The 22,451-nt window shown below is 39.8% G+C and overlaps 2 protein-coding genes across 4 annotated transcripts in view; one reads left to right on the top strand and one right to left on the bottom strand.

Moving 5' to 3' along the window:
- The window catches only part of LOC101482085 (von Willebrand factor A domain-containing protein 5A), a 31,769-nt gene extending 29,856 nt beyond the window's left edge, over positions 1-1,913 (bottom strand). For both annotated transcript variants that reach the window (XM_076892379.1, XM_076892380.1), the window contains exon 1: positions 1,789-1,913. The gene's annotated coding sequence lies outside the window, so the exon portion shown is untranslated. The remainder of the gene's footprint in view (positions 1-1,788) is intronic.
- A 5,089-nt stretch (positions 1,914-7,002) lies between these two features.
- Positions 7,003-22,337, top strand: vwa7 (von Willebrand factor A domain containing 7). 2 transcript variants are annotated; one of them, XM_004543893.5, is made up of 17 exons: positions 7,003-7,211; positions 7,899-8,158; positions 8,351-8,584; positions 8,703-8,799; positions 12,063-12,197; positions 12,331-12,526; positions 12,641-12,810; positions 13,243-13,355; positions 13,558-13,674; positions 15,604-15,819; positions 16,351-16,483; positions 16,844-16,996; positions 17,137-17,229; positions 17,313-17,593; positions 18,787-18,923; positions 21,358-21,517; positions 21,606-22,337. In XM_004543893.5, exons 2-17 carry the CDS (start codon positions 7,925-7,927, stop codon positions 22,167-22,169), a joined length of 3,033 nt encoding a protein of 1,010 aa, XP_004543950.3. In that variant the 5' UTR covers positions 7,003-7,211; positions 7,899-7,924; the 3' UTR covers positions 22,170-22,337. The 2 variants fall into 2 exon arrangements, with proteins under 2 accessions (XP_004543950.3, XP_076748490.1); XM_076892375.1 differs by lacking the exons at positions 7,003-7,211; positions 7,899-8,158; positions 8,351-8,584; positions 8,703-8,799 and adding an exon at positions 9,564-9,732.
- Positions 22,338-22,451: the final 114 nt, after the last annotated feature.

The following is a 22,451-nucleotide window of genomic DNA, read 5'->3' as shown; positions in this document are numbered from 1 at the left end:
TGATCACCTCCTCGATCAAACCATAATAGTTTCGTTATCGTTTATTTATATATACTGCACGTTTAATTACAACAACAACGTTGACTAAAGTGCTGTACAAAAATACAAAACAACTAATTCCAAATAATTTATGATGGTACCAAACAACAAATAAATAACAAATAACTTTCATACTGCATTAAAAGCCAGTGAATACAGATGTGTTTTAAGATGAGATTTAAAAGGTTTCACAGAAGGAGCCTGTCTGATGTGTAGGGGTAGATTATTCCACAGTTAAGGCGCTACAACCCCAAACGCTCGATCGCCTCTTTGAACCAGCCTCAACCTTGGTATCCATAAAAGCAGAAGATCATTTGATCTAATAGATCTAGAGGGCCCATAGGAGGTCAGACAAATACCCAGGAGCCTTTCCATTCAGGGCTTTATAAGTCAACAATAAAAAATTTAAAATCAACTCCAAAGTGAACAGGGAGCCAGTGAAGAGAGGCAAGCACCAGGGAAATATGTTCTCGTCTTTTGGTTCGTGTCAGAAGACGAGCTGCGACATTTTGGACCAACTGCAGTCTTACAAGGCAGATCTGGATAACTCCAACATATAAGCAGTAAGACTGTGCCGGTTAAAATCAGCTGTGCTGGGATTGCCACTTGGTCCAAAAATTATCACTTTGGTTTTATTCTCATTAAAGAGAAGTTAGAGGCCATCCAGGCTTTAATTTCACCGAGACACTGAAGTAATGGTGGGGTAACTATCCATAGCAGTGGGGCAGGGCAGCTCGTCTTCAGTCCTAGATAGATCTGAGTGTCATCGGTGTATGAATGGAAACAAATGTTATATTTTCTAAAAAAAAAAAAAAAAAAAAAATAGACCTCGAGGTAGCATATAAATAGAGAATAAAATTGGCCCCAATATAGATCCCTGGGCAACACCACAAGTAATCAGAATGAGAATCAGCATAGTTTATTAATCCCTGAGGAAATTGTGTGGGTTACAGGGAGCTGCGGAAGAGATAAAATCTCCAAAGCTCACAGAGAAAGTCCTCTCAGACCTGAACCACTCTAATGCCACTGAACCAATCTGATGCTGCAATGCCCCAATGTGAGATCAAGATGCTGTGGTCAACAGTATTAAAGGCAGCTGTCAGATCCAAAAGCAAAGGCACAGCCGAGTCTCCTGAGTTAGTGGCTAAATAAAGACCGTTAAAAACTTTGCGGTTTCAGCGCTGCCAAGAGCTTTAAAACCAGACCGAAACCTCTCAAGGACACCGTGTCAATTTAAAAAAAAGATTGCTGCTGAACGAATAAAATCTTTTCAAAAAAATTTTGACAGGAAAGGAAGCTTTGAAATAGGCCAGAAATCTGAGAGGACAGAGGAATCCAGATGATTTTTTAAAGCTGTACAACAGCATGTTTGAAACGGGCTGGCACAACACCTGAACTAAGACTGCTGTTAAAAATCCTTAAGATGTCAGTACCGATAACCTTAAAAATATATTTTTTAAATGTGTTGGAAAAACATCATTTGGGCAAGATGATGTCTTCATGCCATTACATAGTTTCTCCACGTGATCAAAACACACTCTCAAACTGATCAAAACAGCAGAGCGGATGAATATTTAATAATAAGTCATGTGAAGGCGGGGTGATCACAGATCGAAGCTGTTTTTCAGTTTGTATTTGTTTTTTGTTTTTGTTTTTTACAGCCCGCTTCTTGTGAAAAGAAAAATAACAGAATTCTCCACAAAACACACGCAACAAGTGTGCGGGAATGGGTTTCAGAGAAATGCCTACCTTTGAAAAGAAAGATTTTTGTCTCCTCAAAGTACTTTCGTTCTTCAGTGTGTGAAATGTGGCTTAAATGCCCCTACGCCAGTTTTCTATACCGAACTGAAACACTTTCCTGTATCCGTGGGAACCCTTCAGTGAGATCGCGTCAGAGTCGAGTGGGTGGACCTTAAATTTGTTTTTATTATTATTATACAAAACTTACCCATCACCGTTGTTAAAATAGTCTGGTATTTGAAGACCAAAGAACATCATACAAGACAAGTATTGAAATACAAACATCTGCATTTAAGACTAAATTCTTAAAGAGTTTTTTATACAGCGTTCTTAATACATCTTCAAACGCAGTTTGTAAACACCCAGTGCTATTTTTTTTCATATATATATATATATATATACAGGGAGAGAATGAGAGTAATCATACCTGCCAATTCTCTGTGTGTCTCATATATCTCCCTTATCAGATCGCATTAAATATGAATTCTCCAAAATACGTTTTGCCTGCCGCCTGGTGGCCAACATCTCCATTACCCAAGACATTTTCTGCTTGTGAAAAAGCTGCAGCAGCGACAAAAGCCAACTCTTGCCTGCCTCACATAATGGTTTAGCCTAACACATGTAAGAAACACATGCTATTTGGCTGGTAGATGGTACAAGCATCTACCAGCCAAATAGCATGTCTATGTTTCTGCAAAGCACTTGGAATCAACAAACTCTGGATAAAAATCTCTTTCACGCAATACACCTCAGGTTTATTAAGCCTATGTCGAAATAATAGAAAGTTTAAAAACAAAATATAATGCAGTCAGCTGAAGTTCTGAAGGTAAAACTTTACTTTAGCCTTATTTTTCTTGATACATTTTTTTATTCATTTATTTTCATTTTTAAGTGAAGAGATCCACCTACACCATTTACATTTTTTTAATCCTCCATGTGAGGGATACTTTATTACACAATGTTTACACCAAACAGGAAGGTGTCTCTCTTTCTGTTACCTGCTAGGCGAACCTTGCCTGCTTACTCTTAAAAGTCATTCTGCGGTGACCCTTTAGACCACTGTGAACAGGGAGAAAGTCTATCTTCCAGTGTTTTGTGTCACTGAGGATGAATGTGCTTGGGCCCTGTCTGCTGATGGACCAAAATGGTGGTCGAGAACCTTGGCCCTCCCTTTCCCATGTGTTTGCCTACCTGAACTTTATCTCTGTAAATCTGAGTCCCCATACACAGGTTCTCCACTGCTTCACGCACCAGACACAAGCCAATCTGTACTTTTCGATTATGGAGCATTTTCTGTCAGTTGGTGACAGGATGCAGGATACAAGTGCAATTACACATTCAATCAGTGTTGGTCAAGTTACTTGAAAAAGTAATCAGTAACTAATTACTGATTACTTCCCCCCCAAAAGTAATCCCGTTACTTTACTGATTACTTAGTTACTTTTTAAAAACACGATTTACAACCTGAACAGGTAATAAAGCAATAGATCTTTCAGCCCAATTCTACTTTTTCTACATAATCCATCATACAATGTGTAATCAAATGGAAAAGTCTGTTTTAAAAACTTGTCTTATTAGTTTTAATCTTTTAACTTTATGCATCAAACATTTAATTATATGCAACATTCTCTGATTGGAAGAAATTTGTTTAACATTTAAACCTATTTTCTGCACATTCCAGCACATAAAATAAAATTTTTTTTTTGTGTTTACACTCACTCTTTCAAATAGATGCAAGTAAATCACAGCAGAAAATAAATAAAATCAAAGACTAGCAGTTCTGTTGCTCTATTGTCACCTGCAAAGCAGAAGTAGGGTAGGCGGAGGTTTACCCCGGTGCAGGTGTGCTGCAGCGGTCAGTGGAAGAATCCGCGAGTTTCTCTGTGAATTTCTCATTACGTCGTAGCGCACTCGGTGCTTGCTTGGACGTTTAGGGTTTTTTTTCGCTGTAAAAAGAAGTTACAAGTAACGCATTACTGCCCATCTCTGCATTCAATGTTGTTTTTGTGAAGCTGAGCTAGGAAAGTGTCTCAGTCTCAGAAATCTGTGGTAACGAAGGTATGGAATCCAGGGTCATAAATCACAAGTGCTAGGTTTTCCAGTAACCTAGAACTGACTAGCTGCATCACAGCATGGTACGGCAGCACTACTGTCATGGACCGCAAACGCCTGCAGAGAGTGATAACAACTGTGGAGAAGATCATCAGGACTCCGCTGCCCTCTCTTCAGAGCATCTACCATCGCAGAGTCCAGAGGAGAGCTGCCTCCATCCTCAAAGAACTCACACACCCACAACACAGACTGTTCACACTTCTGCCCTTGGGACAGAGGTTCAGAAGTGTGAAATCCAGAACATCCAGACTCAACAACTCCTTCTTCCACACTGCCATCAGACTCTTGAACAGCTGACCTATTATTGAACAGAAATAATAATTTTTTGCACATCAGGTCATCCAGCATATTAAGGCAGCATATTAAGCTATAGCTCTTTTGCACACATCTCTGTTTCACACGTCAATATTTTCTCTCCTTTTCTGTCTTCATTTATTTATTTGTACTATTTGTATTTTATCTGTTCTATTTCTATATTATATATATACTTGTGATAGGTTTTAGTTTCCCTGAAGCTTTCTTCTGCCATCAAATTCCACTGCATTTCAGTCTGTGTATTACTTCCCAGAATGCCTCATCACTGTTGTATAGTCAGGCAAAAACTTAGAGCACAGGCCATCTCTGGAAATCACATCTATCAGAAATGGAATGCTGGGATGGCTGAACAAACTTTTTTTTGTTGCATTTATCTGGAGGCGTTTGAGGTCTGCCTACATGTGTGGATCATGAGCCTTCTTGGAGTCTCCATAGACCACAACGTTATACATGTAGTTTTGCACCCCAGGCAAATCTCTCAGGATGTAGGGGTTTAAGCTCTCCAGAAACCTTCTTTTTATGCTCAGAGGTAGGGATCTCAGTTTCTACGATATAATTTATTTTGTTTTGTTCACTTGTATCTTGTGAATACAACCATTCACATGTCCAAGGTGATTGGCTTAAGCCATATCAATAGCACAGCTCGTAGTTACTGAAAGAAGTTCTGAAGTGTACTGAAGTGGAGTGTATAGGTAGATGCTGTAGATATTAAATCTATGCTGACATTGCAAGTTTGTTGTAATATATGTAAGTATTATTGAAAAAAAGTAGACAGCTATCGTTCATTTTCTTGAAATCAGCATACCAAGACCTAAGCAAAGAATAAATTGTTAAACTTTAGGTTAGAGATATGAACTTTTTTTTTTTTACAGTAGTCAGTTCTTAAATTTAGAAGAGAGTGTTCATAAATGTGTTACATAGTTTGCACAACACTGAACAGAAAACATGCAAAGTCAATAATTAAAGGAATGGAGGTCATTTCATCCAAAGCACTGGGTTTATTTTTCAATTGCTGCCAACAGAAAGATACATACAAGTAAAACAATTAGAATTAAGCTAAAGAAGCATTCAGAAAAATTCTGAAAGTCTTTGATTTTTCACAAATTTGACTAAATAATGTCTATCTCCTGAATCCAAACTGGAACCTGGTTCCACAGAAGACTCTGCCTCCTATTCTGCTTTTAAATACTCTGGGAACTACAAGTAAGCCGCGGTCTGAGAGCAAAGTGCTCTAATCGGGTGATATGGTACTATAAGATCATTAAGACAAGATGAGACCTGATTATTCAAGACCTTGCATGTGAGGAGCAGGATTTTGAATTCTGCATTTAACAGGGAGCCAATGAAGGGAAGTCAGTATAGGAGAAATATGCTCTCTCTTTCTAGTCCCTGTCAGTACTCTTGCTGCAGGATTAACCAAAGGCTTTTCAGGGAGTTTTTAGGACATCCTGACGATAATGAATTACAGTAGTCCAGCTTAGAAGTAATACATAAACTAGAACTAGCATGAACTAGTTCTGAGACAAGATGTTTCTAATTTGGGATATAATGCGCAAATGGAAGAAAGCAATCCTAGACATTTGTTTAATATGTGCATTGAAGGACATATCATTGTGAAGAATGACTCCAAGATTCCTCACAGTGTTACTGGAGGCCAAGGTCATTTGAAAAATGTCTTTAAGATATTCCTGCAGTTTAACTAATTGGTGTGTGTAATCTGGCTTAATGGATAGATAAAGTTGGCAATGCAATGGAAATGTATGCTATGCCTTCTGATGATACTGCCTAAGGAAGCATGTATATTGTAAACAGAACTGGTCCTGGTACTGAACCCTGTAGAACTCCAATATTAAACTTTGTCTGTGAAGAGGACTCTCCAGTTACATGAATTATAAAAATAATAAGACACAAATTGTACTGTTCAGTACAGAAAGAAGCTTTTGTAACAAGTACTTGGTTGAGGTGACAGACAGAAATGTCAGTGTGGTGAACTAGCTTACGTTACTGTAGGTAAACAGGAAACAGTAACCTTACCCTCAACAACCTCAGCACTCTTCTGGTAAATTGCAAAAGTTAGCAGACTTGTTTAGCCTCTTTCTTGCTATGAGTGCCTGCATGGAACCATGTGCAATGCACTTGTCCTTCATTAGAACTGCAGCTCCATAGCAAAGTCTCCCACTGATCACTTTCTATAACACATTAGAATTTCCTCTTGGGTGTGTTTTGGTTTGTCAGGGCAGGAGAGTGAGACACAGCAACAAAACAACCGTTGCATCTCGTGTTTCACTTTCAATTGTAATAATTAATTTTAATAATTAAAATGCCAAAAAAAAGGCAAAACAAAACAGCATAAGAAAACAACAACAAAAACACAAAGCAGAGACATCCTGTATTCTTTATAACCTTAACCACATTTCAGTCCTGCAAGCTCAACACCCTCTTTGGAGTTGTCTAGCAACTGATTCCCCTCTTTTCAACGCCTTTGCAAAGTGCTTTTTTTGGTTTTGTGAGGAACACAGAGTGTGATACATTGCAAAGAGGGGGTTGGGGTAGGCCTTAGTTGAACACCCTGACTGGTAATATATTCAGCCCTATTGTGGTGAATCAATGCACCGTGCTTTAATGGGGAGATAAGGAGGGGCAATGGGGAGCTATGACGAGATATCTTTTGCCCCACAGTGCACCCCTAAAGCTAAGAGGCACACCCAAGACTGTGCAGTATCACCTAAACTCTCATCTGAAGAAAATGCCTCTAACATTCAGGTCCTGTTTTTTTTTTGTGGGGGGTGGGAGGGTTTCTATATCCATGAGGAGCAAATAAGAGACAAGAGCTCAAGGACGCACAAATGTGAAGACTTTGCTATTTTGTTTCAAAGATGGAAATGTTGTGATTTGCTTAACCACTGACAAGCATGTGTTGTGGCGTTTCTTGATACTCTGTACTCTTGATGCTGTGCTACGTGATCAAACAGATCTACAGGGCTAGACATACAGGATGAACTGAGGTGAGACTGTTTTTATCAAGTTCTTTGGGTCTGACTACAGCTCTAAAGAAATATTTGCATTTGTCTGCTAATTTGGAAGCTAATAAAAATAACCATTATGGCATAAAATAACTCATACTTCATGCTCATCTAGTGTTCATTTTTGCACTGGAGTCAGTTAACGTATTAGGCTAAAGTGTTAAAAATTGATTAGTTGTGTTGGTAAATGGCAAGTGATTGCTTAAACTGACCACCAACACCACCAAAGTTTTTGCTTTGTGAAATGTTAAAGTGAATGACTGTCTTTGAATCAATCCTGGAGAGTTTTAATTGGGACCGTGACATAGTAAAAGGAACAGGTTGTTTTTTATAGGCCTTGTGCTTTGTTGCACTCTCTCCTTGTGAAAGCACAGACTGTGAGAACAATCCCAAAGAATGTATCTGAATTAAGATGAAAAAGAACAATAGGAGGCTCTGTACAGGCAAGGCTGAGAAAAATCTGAGAGGAGCTGTCGGGGGTGGTGGTAAGGACCGGGTGATGACAGAATGGTACGCATGGTTGAGTGGCACAGCTTGATCAAATTAGCACAAAACTTTACTGAACAATAGAAGTCAGGTCAGTTCAAATCCTTTCAATTAAAAGACAAAATAATGAGTCTTAGCAAGACTGATATCAGGCAAATGACATTTCGTTTTTATTTCATGCAGGTAGGACGTGACCTGCTCAGAGCACAATGTCACAGCACAGAGGAATCTGGAGGAGGCAGGTGCACCTTTTTACCCTCCCTTACCTTCTTCTCCTGGCTTCACCGTGCGAGGGTTTCCTCCCTGACTTGTGGTCTAGAGTGCTGACTCTGTCCTGGGACTCACACACTCACCAGTACATTACAGAGCGGGCCATTCTAAACGTAACCCTGGAGACTCTGAGGGGACTAAAAAAACACCATGGAAACCATGATAAAGAGGAGGTGAGGTCATGTTTGCAGTCAGGAGATTTACTGAGTAATGCAGCATCAGTGGTTCATAAAGTGTTTGAATTACCTCTTTAAGTAAGTATGCAAATTTAACTGAATCGCTCTTTCTCCCTATGGTGATATTTGAACACAGACGTATTGAATTTCTTTCAAATAATGATAAAAGTCCTGGTCTAACAATTGCAGATCAGACTGGGACGTGGATTTTGGAGAGCTGTGGGAGATGTGGTGAAATCCAATGCAGCCATGGACTTCCGGAGCTCCACAAGGTCTGACCCAGTTTACCACTTTGATTCAGAGCATATTGAAAGTGCCACGGTCATGCTACGACGGTTCTGGACCCACACTGTGCTCTCAGTGCGGGCCAAAGAGTACCAAAGTGCCCGTCATAGCCTGGGTCAGCTATTTCATTCACTGCAGGTAATCTGCCACACAGAACTGAATTTTAATAATAGGGGAGGGTTAGCTTAACCTTAGAGATATTTCATGAAGTGAAATGTTTTGGCTATGTTTTTGTTTTGAACATCTGCTATGTCAGGACTTCTACAGCCACAGTAACTGGGTGGAGATGGGCCAGCGTTCTATTTACCTCCATCTGCTTCAGCCAGAGGAGCCTGCCGTGCCTGTAGCTAAAGGTGATTCATGAATGTGACATTATAGTCCCATTTAATCACAAAAAAACAAAATTAGTTGTATCTACACATTATTGTAAAGGTCCTCTTGAAAAGACTAGTTACTGAGGTAACAGCTTTACAGAATTTTTTCATTTTGCATCATTTTATCATACTGCATAGCTTCACGTGTTAAAGTTACAGCTCTTCCACAGTTTTCCTACTACCGATTTTGCTGCTTCTTCAGATGTCATTCTATTGTGGTCTAATCTGTTTTACAGTTTTTTCTGAATGCTTAAACCCTAACTGTGATTCCTGTAGCACAATCTCTAAAACTATTCAGACTTATAGCAAAACCACTCACTGAGTTTGCAAAACTAAAAGCACAAAAACTGCTTTGCACTCAGTTTGCAATTTTGTAACACACACTTTGCAAAACTGTAGGCACAATTCACTGCACAACACTCAATTACCAAATTTCCAACACACTCCTAGCAAAAGTATACACATGTATGGCTATCATTAACACTAATTTGCCAACTGTCTGGCACACTTTCACATGTGAAAACTTTTTTAGATAATTAGTTCACTTTGCAATCAGCCTAAGCACTATAATACAGGTAAGCTGTGTGTGCGGAGTACAATGGAGGGAGCAGAAAGAGTGAGAAGTAGAGGAGGCCGAGGAAGAGGACGTGGAGGTGAAGAAGTAGGATGAAGAGGACGACAAGGACAAGGAGGAGCAAGAGGAAGACGAGGAGGGGGGAGAGGAAGATGAGGAGGGGGGAGAGGAAGGGTAGGAAGAGTAAGAAATAGAATTGCTGATGACATCAGAGCTACAATAGTGGACCATGTAATCAACCGTGGAATGACCCTGAGGGTAGCTGGCCAACGGGTCCAGCCTAACTCGAGCCGCTACACTGTAGCAAGTATCATAAGGACATCTTGAAATGAGAATCGGTTAGTACAGTCACTTCGCACAAAGATTTGTAGCACTGCCATATGCCAATGAGAAACACACCAATACCATTGATGTAAAAATACTGAAATTGTTACTTTACAGAATTGCTAGATGACCAGATGCTGGGGGCAGAGGAAGCATGTTCACTGCAGACCAAGTAACCCATATAGTCATTATGGCGATTGCAAATAATCCTATACTTGGAAATAAACACTTGTGTTTGTTTTGATGTGTTTGAATAAACACCAGTACTTGAAGTTTGGATCCCTCTATGCTTATGGATCTATGACAGAAGTATGAGCTCACACTGACATAGCCTACCTTGTGCACAGAGAAAGCAAAAGCCAGATGTGTTTTGTATTCATACCATCAGTGTGCAGTTGGCGCATTGTGTGCTTAGGAGATGATGGTTTGTGTGTACTGTTTGATACGGAAACACCATTTTTACGAAGGTGTGAGGAGTTAATCCAGCTGTGTTTGCTTTTGCAAGAGAACTACAATGTTTTGATTATTGGGTGACAGGTTTTCTTATTTGTGTGAAGAGTTTTGCAAAATTAGCCAATAGTTACAAAAAATGTGCTTACAGTTTTTTCTGATTGCTTAAGCCCTTTTTTTGCAACTATTGGCTAATTTTGCAAAACTCTTCACACAAATAAGAAAACCTGTCACCCAATAATCAAAACATTGTAGTTCTCTTGCAAAAGCAAACACAGCTAGATTAACTCTTCACACCTTCGTAAAAATGGTGTTTCCGTATCAAACAGTACACACACGCCATCATCTACTAAGCACACAATGCGCCAACTGCACACTGATGGTATGAATACAAAACACATCTGGCTTTTGCTTTCTCTGTGCACAAGGTAGGCTATGTCAGTTTGAGCTCATACTTCTGTCATAGATCCATAAGCATAGAGGGATCCAAACTTCAAGTACTGGTGTTTATTCAAACACATCAAAACAAACACAAGTGTTTATTTCCAAGTATAGGATTATTTGCAATCGCCATAATGACTATATGGGTTACGTGGTCTGCAGTGAACATGCTTCCCCTGCCCCCTCCTCATCTTCCTCTTGCTCCTCCTTGTCCTTGTCGTCCTCTTCATCCTACTTCTTCACCTCCACGTCCTCTTCCTCGGCCTCCTCTACTTCTCACTCTTTCTGCTCCCTCCATTGTACTCCACACACACAGCTTACCTGTATTATAGTGCTTAGGCTGATTGCAAAGTGAACGAATTATCTAAAAAAGTTTTCACATGTGAAAGTGTGCCAGACAGTTGGCAAATTAGTGTTAATGATAGCCATACATGTGTATACTTTTGCTAGGAGTGTGTTGGAAATTTGGAAATTGAGTGTTGTGCAGTGAATTGTGCCTACAGTTTTGCAAAGTGTGTGTTACGAAATTGCAAACTGAGTGCAAAGCAGTTTTTGTGCTTTTGGTTTTGCAAACTCAGTGAGTGGTTTTGCTATAAGTCTGAATAGTTTTAGGAATTGTGCTACAGGAATCACAGTTAGAGTTTAAGCATTCAGAAAAAAACTGTAATATGCTACTGTATAGTATTTATTTCATCAAGTAGAGATCATTCAGTTATTATTTAACAGTTCGATTAATATGTTATTTTGTAATCAGACTTGTAGCAGAATGGAGTCCCAGCAATGATAGAAATTAGGACAATGAGAGTGAAGATGAAGACGGAGGCCTGGGTGGGGCTATTAGTGACAAGAGGGAGGCAGAGATGAAAAGGAAGTGGGTTTCATGAATGAGAATTTGAAAGGCAAAATGACTGAGTGCTGAGATTTAAACTAGGCAGAACAGAGGCTGACTGACTCAACAAAATAAAGAAAACGATTTGATCAGAGCAATTATGTCAGTGTTTAGTTTAGCAGGAAAATGGAAGTGATGTAAAAAATAAGGTAGTAGCTGCACCCAGGAAGGCAGGGTGCATAATGTTTCATTTAAAAGAATATAATATTTATATAATGTGTTGGTTTTTTTCAAAACTCAATGTGTCACTCAGTGTGTATATGTATATACACACATACACATATAATTATCCACGTCATTTAACTATTGACCCACCACGTCTAGTAAAGCACTCCCCATCTTTACTAATTAACTTGACCAGCCAAATGTTCAACATTCTTTCAAATGTGGCTTTAAATGGTTCAGTGGAAATCAGCTATCATTTCTATTGGTCATGCATTTAACACAGACTCCCAATGTTTTGGAAACCTGGCTGTACATATGTCAATCTGATATATTCATTATTACATTACAAAAAAAAAGTTTAAATGTAAAAACTAAAGCCTTCATCATTTCTGCTTTCAGAAGACACACCTACCTGTATGGAGTGCTTCAGTACCACCTGTCGAAACAACCTTCTGCCAAGACTGAAAACCACACAGGGAAACTCTCAGCTGCTCACCACTGGATATTTCAGTACATTTCCTCCAAAACCTCAGGGTAAACCTCGGCCACCTGCAGGCAAAGTGTTACAAAAACACAATAAATAAACACATTTGGTTTTTAGAATATTTTAAAGACTTTTTCAACTACGTTTCCATCTACAAAGCTGTAAAGATGTTTTTTTTTCTAGGCAAATGCAGTCATGGAGGTATTCTAGACAGCAGCCGCTTCTCGGGCGCCAAAGGGGGCATCAACAAGGACAGCACCTCACCTCTCTTCTCCCCTCATCATTACCTCCATCTCAAAGCTGCCACTTTGGCTACTGAGGCCACCCTGACTGTGCTGAGAGACCTCAGAGACTCTGTGGGCCACAGAAACTTTCTCAAGTAAGTTTAAACCACTGCTAAAGCTCCCTGAACTGTAGACTTGTTACAAGATTCAGGTGATGCCTGTGCTGCATGAAATGACTGTCTTTAATTGCTGCTGAACTCTCTTTGAAGACTCTTTAGTGTGAAGCAAGTTCCTGCACTGGTTTTTGTCATGGACACCACAGGCAGCATGTTTGAGGAGATCCACGCTGCTCGTCTTCGGGCTCAATCCATCATACAGAGCAGAGCCAACAGCCCGGGGCAACTCGGCACCTTTGTGCTCGTCCCCTTCCACGATCCAGGTGACAGCTGGTGGTAAAAAGTGCCTGCAGGTCATAACAGATAAACCTGTAGAGGCTTTTGCCCCCTGTTAATGTGTGATTGTGTTTCCCATTATATACATACCTTTATATGCTTCTGTAGAAAGTATAGTTCTGATTATATGTTTCATGCCTACTGTATGTTCTATCAACAGTGAGCCTCTAGATTTGTGCCATCTGTTTCCCTCAGTTCAAAGAATGACTGAATGAACTTCTGTGACTTCCATGAAAGCAATGAAATGAGAAATAATATATTAATATAATAACTTATAGACAGAGCCTCTTGATAGCTTAAAGATTCAGTCTTATGGTACTGTAAATATGTTTTAAATAGACAATAAGGGTCTATAAAGACTGCAAACAAGCTGTTCCTTATCACAGTCTGTAAGCATTTATATTTACTGTACTGTGCAGGAGTAGGACCGGTATTTGAGACTGATGATCCAGGCCAGTTCATGCAGCACATGGAGGGGCTGATGGCTCTTGGAGGCGGAGATGAACCAGAGATGTGCCTCTCCGCAATTCAGGTACATTTAGACGCTAAACACTCAGAGAGAATAAGTGATGTTGTGTGTGTATGTGTGTGTGCGTGCATGTGTGTGTGTGACAAGGGGTTTCTTTAAATCACCCTGTAGTTCTTCAGCTAAGACACCTGAGTTAGAAAACACAAACACTGCAGTTGTATAGATTGGACATGTCACCACTAACTTGCTCTCTTCTTGTTATTAGCTGGCACTCACTCACAGTCCACCTCTGTCTGAGATCTTCGTGTTCACTGACGCTTCCCCTAAAGATGCCCATTTATTCGGTGTGGTGAAGGCCCTCTCCCTCGAGAAACAGAGCAAGGTATATGCACCTTTGAAGGGAAGTCTTTTTTTTTCATCTGTCACATAGCATTATGTTTAACAAAAATCAGAGCTGCTTTAAGGTTGACAGCGAAGACAAACACCAACCGGGAGCTGCTGTTTAATAACCTGTTCTCAGATTTTCAAAACTTTAAAATAAAAGCCTTCATCTGATGTGATTGCTACTGGTTATACAGCTTCTGTTTGTATGTATATTTATAAAGAAAGCACTGCGTGAATTACATTTTTAGATGGGTTTTAAAGGAAATAAGAATTTCCTGGAGAAACTGTGCCTGCTGAAAGCTGGTGGAGATTACCTGCCTCATGTGGCCGGCAGGTGGCAGCAGCTACACTAGTTGAAAATTAAAAGTTTAATGGAATTGTAGTTTTTGTCACTGGCCACACAGTGGTGCTATTGTATCATGAAACCTTTTAACCAAAGGACAGTTTTATTTACAGTTTTTTCCTGAATGCTTGAACCCTAACTGTGATTCCTGTAGCACAATCTCTAAAACTATTCAGACTTATAGCAAAACCACTCACTGAGTTTGCAAAACTAAAAGCACAAAAACTGCTTTGCACTCAGTTTGCAATTTTGTAACACACACTTTGCAAAACTGTAGGCACAATTCACTGCACAACACTCAATTTCCAAATTTCCAACACACTCCTAGCAAAAGTATACACATGTATGGCTATCATTAACACTAATTTGCCAACTGTCTGGCACACTTTCACATGTGAAAACTTTTTTAGATAATTAGTTCACTTTGCAATCAGCCTAAGCACTATAATACAGGTAAGCTGTGTGTGCGGAGTACAATGGAGGGAGCAGAAAGAGTGAGAAGTAGAGGAGGCCGAGGAAGAGGACGTGGAGGTGAAGAAGTAGGATGAAGAGGACGACAAGGACAAGGAGGAGCAAGAGGAAGACGAGGAAGGGGGAGAGGAAGATGAGGAGGGGGGAGAGGAAGGGTAGGAAGAGTAAGAAATAGAATTGCTGATGACATCAGAGCTACAATAGTGGACCATGTCATCAACCGTGGAATGACCCTGAGGGTAGCTGGCCAACGGGTCCAGCCTAACTCGAGCCGCTACACTGTAGCAAGTACCATAAGGACATCTTGAAATGAGAATCGGTTAGTACAGTCACTTTGCACAAAGATTTGTAGCACTGCCATATGCCAATGAGAAACACACCAATACCATTGATGTGAAAATACTGAAATTGTTACTTTACAGAACTGCTAGATGACCAGATGCTGGGGCAGAGGAAGCATGTTCACTGCAGACCAAGTAACCCATATAGTCATTATGGCGATTGCAAATAATCCTATACTTGGAAATAAACACTGTTTGTTTTGATGTGTTTGAATAAACACCAGTACTTGAAGTTTGGATCCCTCTATGCTTATGGATCTATGACAGAAGTATGAGCTCAAACTGACATAGCCTACCTTGTGCACAGAGAAAGCAAAAGCCAGATGTGTTTTGTATTCATACCATCAGTGTGCAGTTGGCGCATTGTGTGCTTAGTAGATGATGGCTTGTGTGTACTGTTTGATACGGAAACACCATTTTTACGAAGGTGTGAAGAGTTAATCCAGCTGTGTTTGCTTTTGCAAGAGAACTACAATGTTTTGATTATTGGGTGACAGGTTTTCTTATTTGTGTGTAGAGTTTTGCAAAATTAGCCAATAGTTACAAAAAATGTGCTTAAGCTATCAGAAAAAACTGTAACAAAGAAGATAATTCATCCAGCAGTTATACTAATAAGGAGCAAAAATAACATGCAGCCAGATTGAAAGACTGAAAGAACCCCTCTTGTTTGCCTTCTCTTGCTCACTGTGAAATTACTTTGGACAGGGGGACTGCAGTAAAGCAAACTGTATGTCAGTGTACTTACAGCTGACAGCACTTATTTTCCCTACAGGTGACTTTTCTCCTTACTGAAGATCCCAACTACACCAAAGAGAGCCGAGGCAGGTTAATGAGGAGGAAGAGGAGAAGTAGAGAACCTTTATCTCCTGATCGTTTTAATCTCTACTCTTCACTGTCCTCCCTGTCAGGAGGACTAACAATATTCACCACCAACTCTGACATACACAGGGTCTCCACAATAGTGGAGGACAACACAGCAGCTGACAAGGTGCCAAAATAAGATTTTTTACTGGAAATTCACTCCAAACAAAGTTAACAAGTTATTTAAGGAACTGAGGTAGTACACTAGCTCACAGTATCTGTTAACTTCCCTCATTCTAGCAGTCTCAATTTCCCACCTTCATAATTTATCAACCATTTAATATTAGAAAATTTCAATTAAATATGAAATTTTCCATTGACCTAATGCTCTAATTTTCTCAGACAAACATGGCAACTGCTGCTTATAAAGCATTGAAAAAACAATATAATTTCATTTTCTACATGACAGTTAGCACATGTAAATCTTTTTTAATCAAGTAGTCTATCTTAGCTGCAACTTTTTGCTGAGCAGAAATGTGTCAGATTTTATAAAAAGTTATATCACAAAGTATATTTCAAATTTTTTTTTTATTAGTTTCTTTTCCAGCAAGCCGACTAATTTCTCTTTTAGACCTTTAATTTCATAATGATATCACTTATAATTACTCTTCATTACCTTCATTACCTATCACAACTTATTTTTCTTCTCCTACCTCAGGTGACCCTCCTCCATGTGGAAAGTCACAAAGACCTGATGTCCGTTCATACATTTAGAGTTGACAGCTCGGTAAAAAATGTCACCCTACATGTCTCTGGCACTATGACGGAGTGTATCCTTACCAGTCCATCAGGTAATTCTCACATCATATTAACATCAGCTATGAAGTCAGGGTTAGCTTTTTTTCCATCACGACACTGCACTTTGAACTGTACTTTGCATTTGCTTGAAATATCATGTACAGGGTGCAATTTCCCTGTAATTAAATTGAATTTCAGCATATTTTCTTTTAAATAGCAGTATAATTATATTTACATGTAAATATTGAAAGGTATTTACACTACACTGAAATTCAGTTTAGTTACAGGGGAATTACGCGCTAGATTTATCACACATACTTTAAAGTGTTACCTTGCAAAGATCATTCTTTAACTTTTTTTTCTTTGTAATTTGAGGGTAAAATAAGCTCAGCTGTTTATGCTTCTCTTCTCAGACCAGAGTCAGTCACTGTTGAATGAAGAAGGTCCCCTAGCAGTGCTACAGCAATTTCAGGGACTGTACCGTGTCAACCTGTTTCCTCCTTTACAACCTGGCCAGTGGAAACTGCAAGCCAAGAGCAATGGGCATCTTACGTTCAATGTTATAGGTAAAAGAAATAATATCGAGTACATCAAGCAGATCACCTGGCAGATATTCATTTTCAATTCAAATGCAGCTTTACTGTGGTATGAGATTTTTTTAAAAACATTTTTTAAAATTGATTTGTCTTTTGATCTACACCACCAGGTGACAGCGGTGTAGACTTCCTGTATTATTTTGCAATTATAACCAATGAGACACACCCGGGTCTGGCCAGAGTTGATGGTAATCCTACAGCAGGTGAGGGATTTTGATAAATTTACACGATAATGAGGATTTGTAAGTAAACAATATGTTTAAGAATATATCTTTCTAATTTTCAGGTGTTCCTGCCTTTCTAGTGGTGGCTGTTACAGGCCTGGGTTCAGATGAAGAGGCATCTTTTAGTCATGCAACACTGCTGGGGGCTGAAGGAGAAAGTCTTCAGCAGGTGAAGCTCAACTCCTCCTCTTCATCTATCTATTCCTTGGAGGAGCTGGTGGGCTTGGTGGACCCTTTTCCCAGAGTTCCCTTCTGCATTAGACTTTCAGGCGAGGACAGCAGAGGAAACAAACTGGAGAGGGTTTCCACAGAGATGGTGGAGCCCACTCACATTCAGATACAGGTAATTGTTAGCAATAATGCTGAAGAGGACAGAGGCTGCTTTCTACTCCAAGTTTACTATAGTTCATCTCCGTTACTCTGTTATGTACATCTATTTTTCAATTTTTCTTATATTTTAAATGGAAATTGTTTTTGGTTTGGTTATTTCTGTGCACAATAAATGTAAAGCACTCTTGCACTCTTACAGTGTATCAAGAAAGTATTCACATCACTTCACTTATTACACAACATTGTCATATATATATATATATATATATATATATATATATATATATATATATATGGTCTCATAGTTGAGACTGTATGTCAGAGCACAAACCAAGCCATGAAGTCCAAGACCTCTGAGGCACAGATCTGGGAAAAGTTACAGAAAAACCTCTACAGCATTGAAGTTTCCAGTGAGCACAGTGTGCTCCATCATCCGTAAATGGTACCAGTTTTGAACCACCAGGCCTCTTCCTAGAGCTGTCTGCCTGCCCAACCAGAGAGATTAGGGTACAAGGGCCTTAGTCAGGGGAGTGATCAAAACCCAACGGTTACTCTGACAGAGCTTCAGCATTGCTCTGTGGAGAGATGAGGACGTTCTAGAAGGGCAACCATTTTAGACCATGAGAAACAAAATCCTCTGGTTAAAAGAATCTAACTTTTCTCATCACTGCATATTACCAGACCGATACCATCCCTACAGTGAAGCATGCTGGTGGTAGCTTCTTGCTGTGGGCCATATGAACCCATATAAAGACTCTCTAAGACCACTCCTTTGTTAAATCCTGGAGTGTCCCAGCCAGAGACCAGATTAGAACCGGATTGAACATGTCTAGAGAGATTTGAAAATGGCTGTGCATTGATGCTTCCCATCGATCCTAATGGAGGTTGAGAGGTTCTGCAAAGAAGAATGAGAAAAATGAAAACAACCCGAAAATGTCAATATGGGATATTTTGTGTCGAATTCTGAGATGAAAAGGCTGCAACATGGCAAACTGTAGAACAAGTATAGCCCTGTGAATACTTTCTGGATTTACAGTTTTCTCTGTAAAACTCTATTTTCTTGCTTCTTTAAATTCTGCAGGGCCAGATGGCACAATTATAAGTTATTGATTACCTACAGTATCTATGTAGAGGTGTCAGGTGATGACCTTTCTTTGACCGGTGGTCCGTGCACTTTTGACACAGTCTGTTTCACACATTATTCAGGTGCTTTCTCTTCCTGACCTCGTGCCTGGTCAGAGTGCTGTGGTGAACTTTGAGATCCAAAACCACGGTGCAGCACAGAACTTCAGTTGGACAGCCGATGATGACTGTGGATATCTTCTTATGACAGAGCCCCACAGGTAGATCAAAATGAAAATACATCTTGCTCAGGTACAAAGCAAACTTCAAAGAACTTAGACTGCCATCCCGCTTCTTTTGTCACCTTCGCTGGCATTCTCTCACCTTTGAAAACTATGTAAACTTAGTAACCCAAAATATTTTTTAAATTATACAGTTATGTACAAAAGTCTTGAGTCACCCCTCAATTCTGCTCTTCATATCAGATTGGCTTTCTAATTTTCTTTTTTGCTAGTGGATATATTAAGGGTGTGCACCTATTGCAGTTTGCACTTGTGCTTTAGATGGGGAAAAAAACCAATTTTAAATTTTAACTTTATGCACTTTGTTATTAAAACACATAATTTGTTCCCATTTCTTTTTAATGAAAATTTCAAAGATAACACTGTGAAACAGTAACAAAATGTACCAACAAGATTATTCAAAAGAACTATTAGCTGAGTAGTGTGTCATTAAAAAGTGTGAGGAAATTAGACCAGTTGCGGACAAAATAAGAAGTGGCATGCCCACTTAACTATCCATAGCAGATAAAGATGCCTATAAAGGCCGTCATGAAGCCATCCCCAAGGAAGGGAAACGGGAAAAAGCTTAGATATACCAAATTATGGACTGAAAATCTGTGGTAACGGGTCTTATGGAATGACAACAGTCAGTATCTACAGTCATGGTTTGGCCTGCATTTCACCCATTGGTGTTGGGAATCTTGTTAAAATTGATGCAATTACAGTTTTTTCTGATAGCTTAAGCACATTTTTTGTAACTATTGGCTAATTTTGCAAAACTCTTCACACAAATAAGAAAACCTGTCACCCAATAATCAAAACATTGTAGTTCTCTTGCAAAAGCAAACACAGCTGGATTAACTCTTCACACCTTCGTAAAAATGGTGTTTCCGTATCAAACAGTACACACAAGCCATCATCTACTAAGCACACAATGCGCCAACTGCACACTGATGGTATGAATACAAAACACATCTGGCCTTTGCTTTCTCTGTGCACAAGGTAGGCTATGTCAGTTTGAGCTCATACTTCTGTCATAGATCCATAAGCATAGAGGGATCCAAACTTCAAGTACTGGTGTTTATTCAAACACATCAAAACAAACACAAGTGTTTATTTCCAAGTATAGGATTATTTGCAATCGCCATAATGACTATATGGGTTACTTGGTCTGCAGTGAACATGCTTCCTCTGCCCCCAGCATCTGGTCATCTAGCAATTCTGTAAAGTAACAATTTCAGTATTTTTACATCAATGGTATTGGTGTGTTTCTCATTGGCATATGGCAGTGCTACAAATCTTTGTGCAAAGTGACTGTACTAACTGATTCTCATTTCAAGATGTCCTTATGATACTTGCTACAGTGTAGCGGCTCAAGTTAGGCTGGACCCATTGGCCAGCTACCCTCAGGGTCATTCCACCGTTGATTACATGGTCCACTATTGTAGCTCTGATGTCATCAGCAATTCTATTTCTTACTCTTCCTACCCTTCCTCTCCCCCCTCCTCATCTTCCTCTTGCTCCCTCCTCCTCGTCTTCCTCTTGCTCCCCCTTGTCCTTGTCGTCCTCTTCATCCTACTTCTTCACCTCCACGTCCTCTTCCTCGGCCTCCTCTACTTCTCACTCTTTCTGCTCCCTCCATTGTACTCCGCACACACAGCTTACCTGTATTATAGTGCTTAGGCTGATTGCAAAGTGAACTAATTATCTAAAAAAGTTTTCACATGTGAAAGTGTGCCAGACAGTTGGCAAGTTAGTGTTAATGATAGCCATACATGTGTATACTTTTGCTAGGAGTGTGTTGGAAATTTGGTAATTGAGTGTTGTGCAGTGAATTGTGCCTACAGTTTTGCAAAGTGTGTGTTACAAAATTGCAAACTGAGTGCAAAGCAGTTTTTGTGCTTTTAGTTTTGCAAACTCAGTGAGTGGTTTTGCTATAAGTCTGAATAGTTTTAGAGATTGTGCTACAGGAATCACAGTTAGGGTTTAAGCATTCAGAAAAAACTGTAAGAACACAGAAAGGTATGATTCCATTTTGGGCCTGATTGGCAGTGGCTTAATTTTTCATGACAATGATCCCAAACACACTGCCAGTGCATTAAAAGCATACCTGGATAGAAAAACACAAAGTAGAACACTATTATTCATGGATTGGCCTCCCCAGAGCCTGGACCTTAACTTTATTGAAGCAGTGTGGGATGATCTTGACAGAGGGTGGAACAAAAGGCAGCCGGCATTCAAAGAGGACCTTTGAATGTCTTTTAAGAAGCCTGGAGACCTATTCCTGAAGACTACTAAAAGAAAGGAGATAAAACCTTGCATCTATTTCGCATTTTAAGAAAAATATAAATTAAATGATGGCTAGTTCAAAACTCTGGCACAGTATTGTAAGTATAAGTTAAATGATTTCACAATTCATGTTTTTGCCCTTCAGCTTTCTTGTAGCAGAACAAAGGTCTTTTCGTGACCAGGTGTACCTCCAGACTCCAGCCACAGCGCAGGCAGGGGTGACAGTCACCCTTACACTGACTGTAAATGATCTTCATTCTGCTGACTCAAATTATGCAGTGGCCTACTTGACTGTGGTCCCTCAGGTGAGCAATAAGAGAAACTGCAGGATATTCTGCTGAAAACTTGTTTTTTTGGTTTATTGTGTATATGATGATTTTCTCTTGCCTACAGGATTCAGACACGTCCCCACCATCCTGCTCTGCAGCACGAGTCCAATCGAACTGTTCTGCAATTTGCAACGCGACTAGCTGGAGTGTGTCTCTGTCTGTATCAGATATCGGACACTCTGGCCTTGATGCTCTGCAGCTACAGGAAGGTGAAGGTATTCTGATTTTGTTTCACAGTAACCCAACCTCAGAGGACAGCCTTGGAGAGCCTGGCATTGAGCTGCAACAGACACAGAGGGATAAATCAACAAATGGAGCCTACCACCACCACCAAGAGCAACACAACCACAAGGCCAGATTAGAGACAGGGGGCCCCCCTTTGAATATTTCAGAATGGTCGCTGGATGTATCTCAGCCACTGTTTGTGAGCTACACATCCAGCTGCTGCTCTACTCAGGCAAAGATGCTGGTTTGGGACAAAGCTGGAAACATGAAACGCTGCCATCTAACAAATGGTCAGAAGAGGCAGCTACAAAACAAGAGTACAGAAACCAGTGGGACTGGACAGAAAATGCCCACAGGCTTCTTTTTCTTGCTGTTAGGCCTGCTGTGCTTTCCTCTGCTTTAGCCCCGTGTGATTACAAATGTTTTGCTGGTCAAAATTATCTGTTGATGACTTGATACAGAGCTTGCTCTACTGTATTTTCAAAGGCAAAATCTGAAGCACCAATAATTTTTTTTCATATTGATATTCAAAAGATGCAAATTTGCAAAGAATAAAAAATCTTTTATTGCACTTCCTTTTATTTTTGCTACAACTAGATTTGTATGCCTGTCACGTTTAAGGCTATGTGAGAGGTCGATTCATTTGTAGTTTGTACTTGGGGAGCAGCACCAATAACACCAAGGC

The sequence above is a fragment of the Maylandia zebra genome, linkage group LG14 (assembly GCF_041146795.1).
Source record: "Maylandia zebra isolate NMK-2024a linkage group LG14, Mzebra_GT3a, whole genome shotgun sequence".
In the NCBI taxonomy this organism is placed as follows: domain Eukaryota; kingdom Metazoa; phylum Chordata; class Actinopteri; order Cichliformes; family Cichlidae; genus Maylandia; species Maylandia zebra.
This window is presented reverse-complemented; position numbering and strand designations above follow the sequence as displayed.

Bases quoted from the DNA above. Each gene is read 5' to 3' on its own strand.
- vwa7 (XM_004543893.5), top strand. From the start codon at position 7,925: ATGTCACAGCACAGAGGAATCTGGAGGAGGCAGGTGCACCTTTTTACC. The intron at 8,585-8,702 runs GTAATCTGCCAC...CTGCTATGTCAG, and splicing joins AGCTATTTCATTCACTGCAG to GACTTCTACAGCCACAGTAA. The intron at 15,820-16,350 runs GTGCCAAAATAA...CTCCTACCTCAG, and splicing joins ACAACACAGCAGCTGACAAG to GTGACCCTCCTCCATGTGGA.